Source organism: Scyliorhinus torazame, chromosome 6 (genome assembly GCF_047496885.1).
Source record: "Scyliorhinus torazame isolate Kashiwa2021f chromosome 6, sScyTor2.1, whole genome shotgun sequence".
Taxonomy (NCBI): Eukaryota; Metazoa; Chordata; class Chondrichthyes; order Carcharhiniformes; family Scyliorhinidae; genus Scyliorhinus; species Scyliorhinus torazame.
The window spans coordinates 305,003,936-305,018,599 of NC_092712.1; the positions used below are offsets into that span (position 1 = coordinate 305,003,936).

The 14,664-nt window shown below is 48.3% G+C and overlaps 2 protein-coding genes across 9 annotated transcripts in view; one reads left to right on the forward strand and one right to left on the reverse strand.

The window, feature by feature from the left end:
* The window catches only part of LOC140425557 (serpin B6-like), a 39,261-nt gene extending 25,256 nt beyond the window's left edge, over positions 1–14,005 (reverse strand). Inside the window, exons 1-2 of one of the 7 annotated variants that reach the window (XM_072509983.1) lie at positions 13,868–13,935; positions 12,843–12,890 (exon numbers count right to left, since the gene is read on the reverse strand). In XM_072509983.1, coding sequence (XP_072366084.1) covers positions 12,843–12,858 — 16 coding nt within the window. In that variant the 5' untranslated portion in view covers positions 12,859–12,890; positions 13,868–13,935. Of the gene's footprint in view, positions 1–3,482; positions 3,588–7,911; positions 8,230–12,842; positions 13,244–13,867 lie in introns of those variants that run through there. The other 6 variants (XM_072509984.1, XM_072509985.1, XM_072509986.1 and 3 more) reach the window with 6 other exon arrangements.
* bphl (biphenyl hydrolase like) overlaps positions 13,400–14,664 on the forward strand; it is a 49,171-nt gene continuing 47,906 nt past the window's right edge. The window contains exon 1 of one of the 2 annotated variants that reach the window (XM_072509990.1): positions 13,400–13,566. In XM_072509990.1, coding sequence (XP_072366091.1) covers positions 13,496–13,566 — 71 coding nt within the window. In that variant the 5' untranslated portion in view covers positions 13,400–13,495. Of the gene's footprint in view, positions 13,567–14,004; positions 14,362–14,664 lie in introns of those variants that run through there. The other variant, XM_072509991.1, reaches the window with a different exon arrangement.

The following is a 14,664-nucleotide window of genomic DNA, read 5'->3' on the forward strand; positions in this document are numbered from 1 at the left end:
GTAAGCAGAAAATCCAGCAGGAAAATCAATCCTTAATATTAAAGGACTGCGGCCTTGCTCCATGAAGGTATGTGATAAATAGCTGGCCATTGAAGCAAGTGAAAGCTGAAATATTTTATTTGTTACACCTCGACTGGATGCTGTGTTGTGATTAGTTGCTCGTATTAACAATATTCTTTGACTGAGCTGCTGTCACAGTGAAGTTTAAAAGAAAATTGTGCGTGGCTGGCTCGACCAGCATTTATTGCTCCTCCCTAATTACCCTGGAGAAGGTGGTGGTGGTGAGCTGCCTTCTTGAACCGCTGCAATCCACATGGTGCAGCCGCTCCCCCAGTGCTGTTAGGAGCGGAATTCCAGGATTTGACCCAGTGAAGGAAGGCCGATATACTTCCACATTTTAGCTTTCCCGCGAAGGGAGAGCATGAAATGAAAATCGCTTATTGTCACAAGTAGGCTTCAAATGAAGTTACTGTGAAAAGCCCCTAGTCGCCACATTCCGGCGCCTGTTCTGGGGGGGGGGGGCTGGTATGGGAATTGGACCGTGCTGCTGGCCTGCCTTGGTTTGCTTTAAAAGCCAGCTATTTAGCCCGGTGTGCTAAACCAGCCCCAGCCCAGAAGCATACGTATGGGGGAAGATTTTGAAGTGTGTTTTTGGCAGTGGAGTTTGGAAACTCTCATTGACAATCATCTGCGGGGGATTCCGAGGAGAAAACCACAGAAACTAACGTGGGTGCAGGCGGAATATGTGTATTTGGCCACAGCCATCCTGTGTGCTTAAAAGGGACTTTGTGTTAATGAGACCGTTGTAGATTAAGATGAACTTTGCAACTCGTGTTAATCCTAAAACCTGTGGGTAAATGTTAAGCAATGGGGGGAGTAAAGGCGTTTGTAATCATAATCCAAATTTCTTGTTTAATAATTGTTTTTCACTTGTTGTTAAAACTAGTTATTTAGTAGTCCTGCCACTCTGTCCTCTACGTTTAATAAAAAAAGCTAAAGTTACAGTCTTTTGAGGGAGGGTTCCATTCTGGAATCTTCCCGTCCAACTGGGATTGTAACACCCCCATCCCCGTACACTAACTCCCACTTACAGGCTTTCTAATCCTGATCGCAAACTTTCCCACCTATCCCCATCCCTGATGACTGTTTTTTTAAAATCTCCCTCCTGATTGTCAGGGTACTTACCCAAAGTATCCCCAAGCCTCCCAGAAACAACCTTTCAGGCTTCATAGAAGACTGTTGGAATTAAAATCTTATCATAGAATCCCAGAAGCAGGCCATTCGGCCCCCAAGTCTGCGTCGGCCCTTAGAAAGAGCACCCTACTTAAGCCCACGCCTCCACCCTATCCACGTAACCCTACCTAACCTTTTGGACACTAAGGAGTAAATTAGCATGGTCAATCCACCTAACCTGCACATCTTTGGACTGTGGGAGGAAACCGGAGCACCCGGAGGAAACCCACGCAGGCCGGGGGAAAAGTGCAAACGCCACACAGACAGGCACCCGAAGTTGGAATTGAACCCAGTTTCCCTGGAGCTGTGAGGCAGCAGTGCTAACCACTGTGCCCCCTGTCACTTTTCATCAGAAATGTACCCTCCACTTTAATTCACCATCCCACCCAGATCTCTCTGCCTTCCACCACCCCCAGTGTTTCAATGAAGCACAGTGTAAGCTCAAAGAGCAGCACCTCATCTTTCTGTAAGGTGGTCTATAGCCACCTTCTTCCTACATCTAGTGACTCATGAGGCTGATGAAGCACATGCTGTTAGACATGAAGCTCTAGCTGGAGGACCACTGCTCCACGTGAAGCATGGCTGACCATGAATCTCTTACCGCCTCCCCTGGGCGCATTGGAAGGGTTTGGAGGTTGATAATCAACCTCTGTGGAGAGCGGGAGTTTGGAGCTGCTGATACAACGGAGGATCAGCCATTGACTGAGCCACAGACGGAAGAAGTCACCCCGATCTTGGAAAAACTAGCCTCGGAGGTATGTGGTGACCCATTCCAGGCCTTTGAAACGGCTCCTGTAATTCACTCCCAAATCATTGACACCGGTGACGAATGGGAGGACATAGATGACGATTGTGATGACAGCGACGTGGCGATTGCAATAGTAGACAACTCTGGGGCTGACCCAGAGGAAGAGCTGATGACAATTTCATTATGCAGCTCCATAGACCACTCACACATTTGTGAGTTCGATCAAGGTGCCTGGATCAGGTCAGCCGGAGAGCATTGTCACCTTGAGGGACGAAGAGCACGTGGCGCTGCTCCTGCAAGCCAAGAAGGGGCGAGACCTGCAACCCCAGTTCCAGCCTTCACGCAGGCACCAGAAACCAAGGTACTCCAACATGTCGGTGAGGCCACTGAGGTGGGCATGGTCATACCACCCGAAGGTGGCGCGGCGCCTAAGCCTCTGCAGTCCATTCAACCCGCAACAGCCGGCTCCATGCCAGAGGCCGCTGCAGAAAAAAACAAAAGCAAGAGACACACCAAAATCCATCACCGCGTTCTCAAAGTAACGAGGAGAAAGAGAAGACTGGGAGAGCTCGCTCATCCCACCAACAAAAACAGCCACAAGTAGCAAACAGCATCATGCAAGGAAGCGAAAGAGAAAGCAATCAGTAATACAAATATGGCAGTCATGGGACACAGTCCTTCCAAAGGCACAGAGCGAAGAGCAAAAGAACCAAGATGCCGGCACGTAAACCAGTCTTTGAAGAAGCTGATCACAGAGGTGATCCCGTGAGGGAGGCACAATGATCTGTACAAAGGAAAAGGGTACTTGTCAGGCACAGCATGTTTATGGACACCTTAGTAAAACTCATTCACTTTGTTAGCTAAACATCATGACTGCATTCAGTTTAAAGATGAATGTTGCCTGTAAAAAACATCTTAATGTTTTGTGAGGAAGGGGGCTCTGGTGATATGCCTATGGGCTATATCATAGATGGATGGTGTGCGACCTCCAAACAGCTTGTGGCGGTGCAGGTAATAAGACATACAAGTGACTGGCCGGTTCTCGGTGCCGATTCCAGAGGAGTAATGAGCAGACTCCATGATAACTTGCTCCATAACAGATTGCTATCTTACCACATGAGACTCAATAAAAGATTTTGGTTTGGACAAGCCGAAGTGTCCCGTACCAGCCTCCCCGAACAGGCGCCGGAATGTGGCGACTAGGGGCTTTTCACAGTAACTTCATTGAAGCCTACTCGTGACAATAAGCGATTTTCATTCATTCATTCATTCATTCATTTCAAGTGTTTGGTGGATTCCTTCGTAAGGTACAAAAGACCAAACACAACACCTGGAAGCTGGATAGGGAAGCCCACACTCATACATTGAGGAACCGTGGTGACGACCAAGGTGGGGTAGTAAACTACTGCCACTGCCATTCTATGTCCCCAAATTTCCAATCATTGTTCAATGGGATTTGGCGATTGTCCGTGCTGCCATTAGGAGGTTGGTTGAAACGTACTTGGACATTTTGTGGACTTATCTGTTCACCCTGCAGCTCCCGGAGTGACTGGCGAGGGCTCTGACCCACACTTGTTAGTTTCCTGAGGGCCACCGAGTGTATTCTCTGTGAAAAGGGGGTGCAAGGGGAGAAGATGGACAGGGGTTAGCCAGGGCCCCATAAAAGACACAACAAACATGGAGAGAACGCCAGCAGAATGCTTGCACAGCAGCTTAGGAAGAGGGAGGCAGCTAGGGAGATAGGGAAAGTAAAGGACGGAGATGGGAACCTGATTGGTGATTCGGTAGGGGTCAATAAGGTGCTTAGGGATTTCTACAGCAGGCTGTACAGGTCGGAACTCCCTACGGGGCTGGAGGGGATGAGGCCCTTCTTGGAGAGGCTGAATTTCCCAATGGTGGATGGGGAGCGGGTAGAAGGGCTGGGGGCCCCAATCGGGCTGGAAGAGATAGTGGAGGGCTTGAAGGCCATGCAGGCGGGTAAGGCCCCGGGTCTGGACGGGTACCCAGTGGAGTTTTATAAAACGTTCTCGGGGATACTGGGGCCAGTGTTGTTGAGAATGTTCAATGAGGCAAGGGAAAGAGGGGTGCTGCCCCCGGCGATGTCACTGGCAACGATTTCGCTGATTCTTAAGCGGGACAAAAACCCGGAGCTCTGTGGGTCCTACAGGCCGATCTCCCTGCTGAATGTGGATGCCAAGTTGCTGGCCAAAGTCTTGTCCTCCAGGATTGAGGATTGTGTTCCGGATGTTATTGGGGAGGACCAGATGGGGTTTGTTAAGGGTAGGCAGTTGGTGGCCAATGTAAGAAGGCTGTTAAATGTGATCATGATGCCCCCGGAAGGTAGGGAGGTGGAGGTAGTGATCGCAATGGATGCAGAAAAGGCTTTTGATCGGATAGAATGGGATTATTTTTGGGAGGTACTGGGAAGGTTCGGATTCGGGCGGGGCTTTATTGACTGGGTCAGGTTACTGTATCACGCTCCTGTGGCAAGTGAACGGACGAACAGGGTTTCGCTCTATGCGGATGAGCTGCATCTGTACGTTTCGGACCCAGTAGAGGGGATGAAAGAAATCAAGAAGATTATAGGGGAATTTGACCGGTTTTCGGGGTATAAGTTAAATATGGAAAAGAGTGAGATGTTTGTGGTTCAGGTGAGGGGACAGGAGGGGCGACTGGGAGAGCTGTTGTTTAGGTCAGTAGGGGATAGTTTTAGGTACCTAGGCATCCAGGTGGCACGGGAATGGGACCGGCTGCATAAATTGAATCTGACCCGGCCGGTGGACCAAATGAAGGACAATTTTCAGAGATGGGACGCGCTTCCACTGTCTCTGGCCAGGAGGGTGTAAACGGTGAAAAGGATGGTCCTCCTTGTAGTGATCTCTATATGTGCATGTACACAAGGGGTTAATCAGTAGCACCACATGATCACTAGAGGGCCAGACCAACAGGGGTATAAAAGGCAACCACATTGGGGCTCTCTCTCTCTCTTGGATGCATGGAGATCAAAGCAACAGCACACTAGTTTAGATGGCCAGTGGAGTTACATATAGTTACTATAGTTAGATCCTGTTAACCTTATCACTAGTATCAAAGTTAAAGCAACTTGACTGTACAAACTCATAAAGTATGGACTCACAAAATTGTTAAGATTGGACTCATAAATATTAATTGGTTTTGTATAATCGTCAAGATCATCACAACTTGAAAAAACATCATTTGTCTACCTATTTCATGCAAGCAAAAAAAAAACTTAAGAGACTAAATGTATTAACATTTGACGGACTAACTCATTGATTTTATGAAATGCCTTTGCAAACTGCATCCATTATGTTTGTTCAATTTTCTTTACAACATACAGAAAATATCTAACACGAAAAAAGGGGGATGTAGTGATCTCTATATGTGCATGTACACAAGGGGTTAATATGTCATCAGTAGCACCACATGATCACTAGAGGGCCGGACCAACAGGGGTATAAAAGGCAGCCACATTGGGTCTCTCTCTCTCTCTCTCTCTCTTGGGTGCACAGTGATCAAAGCAGACTAGTTTAGATGGCCAGTGGAGTTACGTAGAGCTACCATAGTTAGATCTTGTTAACCTTATCACTAGTATTAAAGTAAAGAACTCATGTAAATATTGTTGTAGTTACTCAATAAACCTTTTGTTACTACTGGAAGAGTTCGAATCTTCTTCATCGTGATTCAGAAGACCTCATCATTAACCAAGGATTGAGTAGCACATGTTACCTACCACACAGGTAACAAAACACTCCCGAGGTTCCTATTTGTATTTCAATGTCTCACCTTTTTTAAGCGGGTCAACAGAGTGATCACGGGCTTCGTTTGGGTGGACAAGACCCCGCGAGTAAGGAAGGTAATGCTTGAGCAGAGTGGGGGAGAGGGCGGACTGGCGCTGCCAAATTTTAACAGCTATTACTGGGCGGCTAATATAGCCATGATCAGGAAATGGGTTGGGGGGGGGGGCGGGGGGGGGGCGGCATGGGTGCATATGGAGGCGGCTTCTTGTAAGGGCACCAGTCTGGGGGCGTTGGTAACTGCGCCTCTGCCGCTCCCGTCGACGCGGTACTCAACCAGCCCCATGGTGGTGGCGGCCCTGAGAGTTTGGGGCCATTGGAGGTGGCATGGGAGCAGTGGGAGCATTGGTCTGAGCCCCAATTTGTGATAATCACCAGTTTTCCCCGGGGGGTATGGACGGGGGGTTCCGGTTGTGGTGAGAGCCGGGATTGAGAGGATGGGGGATATGTTCATAGAGGGGAGCTTTCAGAGTATGAGGGTGCCGGAGGAAAAGTTTGGGTTGGCGAGGGGAAACAAATTCAGGTATCTGCAGGGGCGGTACTTCCTACGTAAACAGGTGTCAACCTTCCCGCTCCTACCGCTAAGGGGGATTCAGGACAGGGTAGTTTCCAGAGGGTGGGTAGGGGAGGGGAACGTCTCAGACATCTATAAGGAGCTTACTGGGTCAGAGGAGATGCAGACTGAGGAGCTGAAGCGCAAGTGGGAGGAGGAGCTGGGAGGTGAGATAGAGGATGGTCTATGGGCAGACGCGTTGCATAGAGTCAACCAGCCCCGCAACATGTACCAGGCTCAGCCTGATACAATTCAAGGTTGTGCACCGCTCACATTACGGTGGCCCGGATGAGCAGATTCTTTGGGGTGGACGACAGGTGTACAAAATGCACGGGAAGACCAGCGAACCATGTCCACATGTTCTGGGCATGTCCGAAGCTTAGGGGATTTTGGCAGGGGTTTGCAGATGTCATGTCCACGGTGTTAAAAACAACGGTGGCGCTGACTCCAGAGGTGGAGATTTTCGGGGTGTCAGAAGACCCGCGAATCCAGGAGGAGAAAGAAGCAGACGTTCTGGCCTTTGCTTCCCTGGTAGCCCGGAGACGGATACTATTGGCATGGAGGGACTCAAAGCCCCGAAGACGGAGACCTGGCTATCGGACATGGCTAGCTTTCTCTGTGTGGAGAAAATTAAGTTTGCCTTGAGAGGGTCACTGTTAGGGTTCGCCCGGAGGTGGCAACCGTTCGTTGACTTCTTCGTGGAAAATTAATCGTCGGGGGGGGGGGGGGGGGGGGGGGGGGGGAGGGGGAGTAAGGGTGGGATCTGTACGAAAGGTGAACGGCTTTTGCACTATGTTTATGGTTTCATGTATATTGTATATTTTGTTGTTGTTACTATACCAAAAATACCTCAATAAAATGTTTATTAAAAAAATAAATAAAAGACACAACAGATGATGGGAGCTTTGCTGTTCATTCTTTCATGGGATTTAAGAGTGATTGTCCATCTCTAACTGCCCTTGTGAAGGTGGGTGGTGAGCTGCCTTCTTGAACCGCTGCAGTCTCTGTGGTGTAGGCACACCCACCGTGCTGTTGGAGACGGAATTCCAGGATTTTGACTCAATTCTAGGTGGGCTTGGGAGGTGCTGTCGGAGGAGGAGGCTTGGCGAGTTGTTCAGCGCTAAATAAATCCTCCGCTCCATTCAAACTAAGTCTTACAACAAATTAACTCAAACTTGAGGAAGTGCAACTTGAAAGAGGAAAGGAGCAGACGCAGCAAGGGCTCTCACAGTCCACAATGCCTGCACGTTGGAATCCACACTGGAAGCTGTGTGGAGGAGCTGGCAACCCGGTGTTTATTTTGAAGGGAAATACATTCAGGGCAAATTAACTACAACAGGAATTGCCTCGCTGTGGACGAACTTCAATTAATCTTCTTTCCCTTCTGTTTTTTTAAATGAGAAATGCTCATACGAATCTATCAGTGCTTTAAAGTCACGGCGAATTGTCACTGTCAATATAACTACGCCACAGAAATGTCTGCACCACGACGGACATAACACTTTTACAAAAATAGAACATTAACGACATCGTTTATCAAGAGGGAACATTTCTCCACATACCGTAAGCAGACAAAACGATCATTTGTTTCACAGAATCCAACAGGCCAGCTTCTCACACAATGACTAAATGAGGTTATGGTGAAGTGAAATGAAAGCAAAAGTCATTCTGAGCAGGAACTCCCCACTCAGGGTGAAATCAGAGATGGTCCAAACAAATTTGGAATTTTGGCCTTGCAGTGGTTCGTGTGGGGCTGCCGGCCTGGGAATTCACCCGAAATTTTGGAAGCTTGGACTGGGAACATCCCAGACGGTTATTTTAATAATTTTACTGCTTCGTGGGAAGTGTCCGGTATATGGGCACAAGGTTCAAGGTCTCAGTCCCAACCCAGGGAACAAAAATCGAAGCTGCCTCTCCAGTGTAGTGCCGAGGGAGTGCTGCACTGTCGGAAGTGCTTTGCTTCCTGTAATTCTCCTTTCCTTAGGGGATGGTCCAAATTGCCTCAGCGAGCAGACGTGGAGGAGACAAGTTGCTGCCCGCATTTTGAATGACCCCCCCACCCCCTTTTCTACCAGGCTATGGAAAAGTCAATAGGGTGTAGTTTTAAAAAAAAAGTTGGCTCAACATTTCAGAAATTGCTTTATATTAATTAGGTTCCCACAGTGAGGAGAACGTCAAGGAGAAAAAAATGTGCTTTATATAAAAGTGATTGCTAAAGAGTTAGCTCAGTGTTTGTGATCTGTTTAATCCATTTGAAGATTTCAGTGTTTGGATCTATGCAAGTACAGATTCTAAAACTTGTTTGTTTAATGTAAATGAGATGCATCCTTTCCCATGGCTGGAGAGTCTAGAACATTCCGTCATAGTCTCCGAGTAAGCGATCGATCATTTAGGATTAAGATGAGGAGAAATGTTTTCACCCAAAAGATTGTGAAGCTGTGGAACTTGCTCCCCCCCTCCCCTCCCCCAGAGGGTTGTGGGTGCTGCATTACGGGGCAGCACGGTAGCATTGTGGATAGCACAATTGCTTCACAGCTCCAGGGTCCCAGGTTCGATTCCGGCTTGGGTCACTGTCTGTGCGGAGTCTGCACATCCTCCCCATGTGTGCGTGGGTTTCCTCCGGGTGCTCCGGTTTCCTCCCACAGTCCAAAGATGTGCAGGTTAGGTGGATTGGCCATGATAATTTGCCCTCCGTGTCCAAAGTTGTCCTTAGTGTTGGGTGGGGTTACTGGGTTATGGGGATAGGGTGGAGGTGTTGACATTGGGTAGGCTGCTCTTTCCAAGAGCCGGTGCAGACTCGATGGGCTGAATGGCCTCCTTCTGCACTGTAAATTCTATGATTACCATATTCAAGGCTGAGATTGACAGATCTTTGGACAGTGGGGGAAATGGAAGGATTATGAGGAAGGATTCAGGAAAGTGGAGTCGGAATTGTTATGGGCCAGGGTTTAGAAAACTCCAAAGTATATCATGGAGTTCACCTGATCTACAACTGTTTATCGATTTTGGTTACGATGAGCACAAAGGCCTACTTTCCAGGTGTTATTCAACAGAGGCCTTCGGCACTTTTAATCTAAAACAAGCTTTATTCTACGAATTCAGTTAACATTTTTATAAACACACGCAGTCAGCATTTTTATCAACTACCAACATAAATACCCCACACAGCTACTGTAATCTATGAATCACCCTTAATAAATTTCCCCCTTTAATTGTTCAAATTCAATAACGAGATCCCATAAACCCCTTTTCAAAGGTGTGGCCCAGCACACAGCACTCAAGGCCTGGTATGGGTGCTCTTGTTTCCTTTCCAAAACAGTAGGTCTGAATACCTTCCTTCTTTTAAATTATCAAGTAATCTGGGAACAGCTTTTAAACTGAAGATGGAGAGACACTCGAAGATACTTCTCTTTCTGAGTGCAGCAGCCAAAAGTGAAATCAAAAGCAACAAAACTCAGAGCCACAAAACAAGCCCCAAACCAAAGCGAAAGTAAAACCAACTCCCAGAGCCACAGCCCAGCTCCACCCATACAATGACATCACTGAAGCCAGGTGATAAGATACAAACATTTCTTAAAGGGACACTCCCATGACAGAATGAGTGGCGAGTAACTCACCTCCTGACCTCCAGTACCTGTCCACCATCTAACTGCAAGACACAAGTCAGGAATGTGATGGAATGATCTCCACTCGTCTGGATGAGTGCAGCTCCACAAAATTCCAGAGCTCGACACCATCCAGGAAAAGGAATTCCACTTGATCAATGGCCCATTCGCCACCTTCAACTTTAACTCCCTCCACCACCAACGCACAGTGGCAGCCGTGTAGCATCTCCAGGATGTACTGCAGCAACTCACCAATGCTCCTTTGACAGCACCTTCCAAACCCGCAACCTCTACCACCTAGCAGGACAAGGGGAGCAGGCGCCTGAAAACATCACCACCTGCATGTTCCCCTCTAAAGCACACACCATGCTGACTTGGAATCCAATCATCGTTCCTTCACTGTTCCTGGGTCAAAATCCTGGAATTCCTAGCAGCACTGTGGGTGCACCTGCATAGAAACTGCAGCAGTGCAAAGAGGCAGCTGAGCACCATCCTTTTCAGGGGCAATTAGGGACCAGCAATAAATGTTGACCCGCATCCCATGAAAGAATAATTTAAGAAAAAAAAGAAATCCTCTTCATCCCAGGAATCAGTCTAGTTAAGCTTCTCTGAGCTGCCTCCCAATGTTTTCTTGACCAATATGTGGAAGAACCAACTCGAGAGCAGGCCATCTTAGACTGGGTACTGTGTAATGAGAAGGGAATCATTGCCAATCTGGCTGTACGAGACCCCTTGGGGATGAACGACCATAACATGATGGAATTTGTTATCAAGATGGAGAGTGAAGTAGTTGATTCGGAGACTAGGGCGCTGAATCTTAATAAAGGGAACTATGAGGATATGAGGCGTGAGTTGTCCTTGATAGATTGGGGAGAGTTACTTAAAGGGATGACAGTGGATCAACAATGGCAAACATTCAAGGAATGCATGGAGGAACTACAGCAACTGCTCATTCCTGTCTGGCACATAAGCAAAGGGGGTAAGAGGGCCAATCAATGGCTTACAAAGGAAATTAGAAATAGTATCCGATACAAGGAAGAAGCATACAGATTGGCCAAAAAAAGTAATAGGTCTGAGGATTGGGAGCGGTTTAGAATTCAGCAGAGAAGGATGAAGGGATTGATTACGAAGGGGAAAGTAAGAGTATGAAAGGAAACTTGCAGGGAACATAAAGACTGACACTAAGAGTTTCTACAGATATGTGAAGAGATAGAGATTGGGAAAGAGAAATGTAGGCCCCCTGCAGACAGAAACAGGGCAATGCATAATAAGGGACAGAGAAATGGCTGAGCAATTGAATACATACTTTGGTTCTGTCTTCACAAATGAGGACACAAATCAGATCCCAGAAATGTTGGAGAATGAAAGGTTTAGTGATAGGGAAGAACTGAGGGAGATCAACATTAGTAGAGAAATGGTGCTGGGAAAACTGATGGGATTGAAGGCGGATAAATCCCCAGGGCCTGAGAATCTGCATCCCAGAGTGCTTAAGGAGGTGGCTTTGGAAATAGTGGATGCATTGGTGGTCATCTTCCGGGATTCTATAGACTCTGGAACTGTCCCTGCAGATTGGAGGGTAGCTAATGTCACTCCAATATTCAAAAAGGGAGGTAGAGAGAAAGCAGGGAATTATAGACCAGTAAGCCGAACATCGGTAGTGGGGAAAATGCTTGAATCCATTATCAAGGACTTTATAGCGGAACACTTAGAAAATAGTGGCAGGATCAGTCAGAGTCAGCATAGATTTATGAAGAGAAAATCATGCTTGACAAATCTGTTGTGCACCATTCGCTGAAGGTAAGCATGCAGGTGCAGCAGGTGGTAAAGAAGGCTAATGGTATGTTGGCCTTCATTGCAAGAGATTTCGAGTATAAAAGCAGGGGTGTGTTGTTGCAATTGTACAGGACCTTGGTGAGGCCATACTTGGAGTATTGTGTGCAGTCTTGGTCTCCTTCTCTGAGGAAGGATGTTCTTGCTATGGAGGGAGTGCGGCGAAGGTTTACCAGACTGATTCCAGGGATGGCGGGACTGTCATACGAGGAGAGATTGACTAGGTTGGGATTGTTCTCGCTGGAGTTCAGAAGAATGAGGGGGGATCTCATGGAGACTTATAAAATTCTAACAGGACTAGACAGGGTAGATGCAGGGAAGATGTTACCAATGATAGGTGTGTCCAGGACCAGGGGTCATAGTCTGAGGATTCAGGGTAAACCATTTCGGACAGAGATAAGGAGACACTTCTTCACACAGAGTGGTGGGCCTGTGGAATTCATTACCACAGGAAGTAGTTGATGCTGAAACTTTGAATATATTCAAGAGGCGGCTGGATATAGCACTTGGGAGAATGGGATCAAAGGCTATGGGGAGAAAGCAGGATTAGGCTATTGAGTTGGATGATCAGCCATGATGGTGATAAATGGCGGAGCAGGCTCGAAGGGCCAAAAGGCCTCCTCCTGCTCCTATCTTCTATGTATCTATGTATGAAAGTAAAGGCCTCCTAAAATAAGGATATCAAAACTGTACAAGGTGCTCTAGGAGCCTCCCCACATCCGAGTCTCCAAATCCTGGGACCGGTTTTCTTGGTGCCATGGTGGCGAGCTGAGTGGGGCTGGTTGTGCAAGTACTGTCTGCAAGTACTTGTTAGCGGGGTGGCGGGTGGGCTGGCCAGCCTGTTATCGGCGAATCGGCTGGCGAGCCTTCATTTGCGGCGTGAAGCCTGTGGGGCTTTGTTAAGTGGACCAATTAACGTTGAATAGCGTTCCCGGCATCGCCAGGCTGAGCACTGGGAAGCTCCTGGCAATTCCCGCTGGCTAACACACTTAGAAACCTTTCTGGAGAACCGCGCCCCAATTTAAATTTTAAAAAATCAGGTTCAGTGCCGTTCTTACCCAGACTTGTCGACATGCGACTCCAGAACAATGGTGAGGTGATTGACTCTGTAAAGAGAATGGTGGCGCAGTGGTTAGCACTGCTGCCTACAGCGCTGAGGTCCTAGGGTCACTGTCCGTGTGGAGTTTGCACATTCTCCCCATGTTTGTCAGAGTTTCAACCCCACAACCCAAAGATGTGCAGGGTGGCCGGATGAGCCACAGTAAATTGCCCCTTAATTAGAAAAAAAAAAAATTGGGTACTTCCAAATTTGTGGGGGAAAAAAAGAAAACGGGATCCTTAAAAGAACAAATAACCTAGAAGAGTAAAACAGGGGGAATAAAAATACTGGTCCCCCGCTGGTCGAGTAAACTTTAAATGGAACATCAGTAAAACAGGGAGGTAGGAGCTCTGGACTGAGCTGTATTCCCCCCCCCCCCCCCCAATCTGGGAGGTAATGGGTTATAAATCTTGGCTCCCTCTGCTATGGAGGTTGTATCTGACATAAAGATGCTGCTTTATTTCTGCTGCAATTTGGGGGGTGCAATGTTGCCCAGGGTGGGGAAGTGCTGAGGGACCCGGGAGGTTTGAGCAGCTGTTGCTTCATTGCAGGCGGAGCGCTGAGAGCAGCGGCGGCGGCGGCGGGGCGCCAGGAGAGTTGGCTTTGGGAAAGATGCTGGTGGCCGCTCGCAGCTCCCTGTCCAGATCCCTGTCCCTCTGCAGCCCGGGGATCGCCCACCGCCGGTAAATATCAGGCGGGACGGGACGGGGCCTCCCCCTGCCTAAACCAAAGGTCCCGCTCGTTTAAAGCTGAAAGCATTTCTCGCCCGCATGAGAAATAGTGAGAATGCTTAAGGGGGAGCAGCAGTTTGTGGTTTTAGATCTCGGGTGAGATTTGCTGGTCGGTTGGACACCTTTAAAGTTTTTTTGGGGGGGAGCTGCCAATTCTAATTCACGCCTTCTAAACAAAGCTCGTTTCGCTTTAAAGCCCCGCCACCATTTCCCATCTAATCCACCAGGGTCTGTATCGATTTAGAAATCTTGCCTGGGTGAGGTTAAGCAGACCCGGCCTGGCGTTCAGTACCTGCTGACCAGGAAGTGAATCATTAGCTGTGTCCATGCCAGACATCCAGGGTCAAAATGGGAGTTTCTGGGAATTGCAATTCCCCTGCAGCCCTTTGCAAAGTGTTTTCCCTGTTCGCCTGTTTGCAGCTCGCTGACTGAAGCAGAAAATTCAGCAGGTCTGGTGGCGCCTGTGGAGCGAGAAACCGAGTTAACGGGCGCGATTCTCCCGGGCCCCCCCCCCCACCAAGCCCCGTGTTCCTTGGCGCCGCTCGCTCGAGCGGGATTCTCTCTTCCCGCCGCTTGTCAACGGGATTTCCCATTGAAACCGCTAGGCGGGCGGGAGGGGGTGCACTGCCGGCTGGAAAAGGTCATCCCAACGGGCCAGAGGTTCGGATGTAAATCATCCCACAGAACTCGGAATTTAGAGGTGTGGCCCTCAGCAACAACAACTTGCATTTGTATGGCACCGTTAAGGTAAAAGAAAAACACATCCCGAGCCGTCCGCAGTCACATTGTAAAACATATCGCGGGACACTCTGCACTTGTAGCATCAAAGTGGTGAAGATGAACATTCTGCCGAGGTTCCGGTTCATTTTCCAGACACTCCCGATCTTTATACCGAAGGCTTTCCTTCGGAAACTGGACACAATTATGACAGGATTCCTCCTGTAGGGGGTGCAGCTTAAGGGCTATGGTGACTGATTGACAATGGCATCAAGCAGAGACTCAGAGAGCCCAGTTAACGGTGAGGATCTGGAACCAGCTGAGGAAGCACGT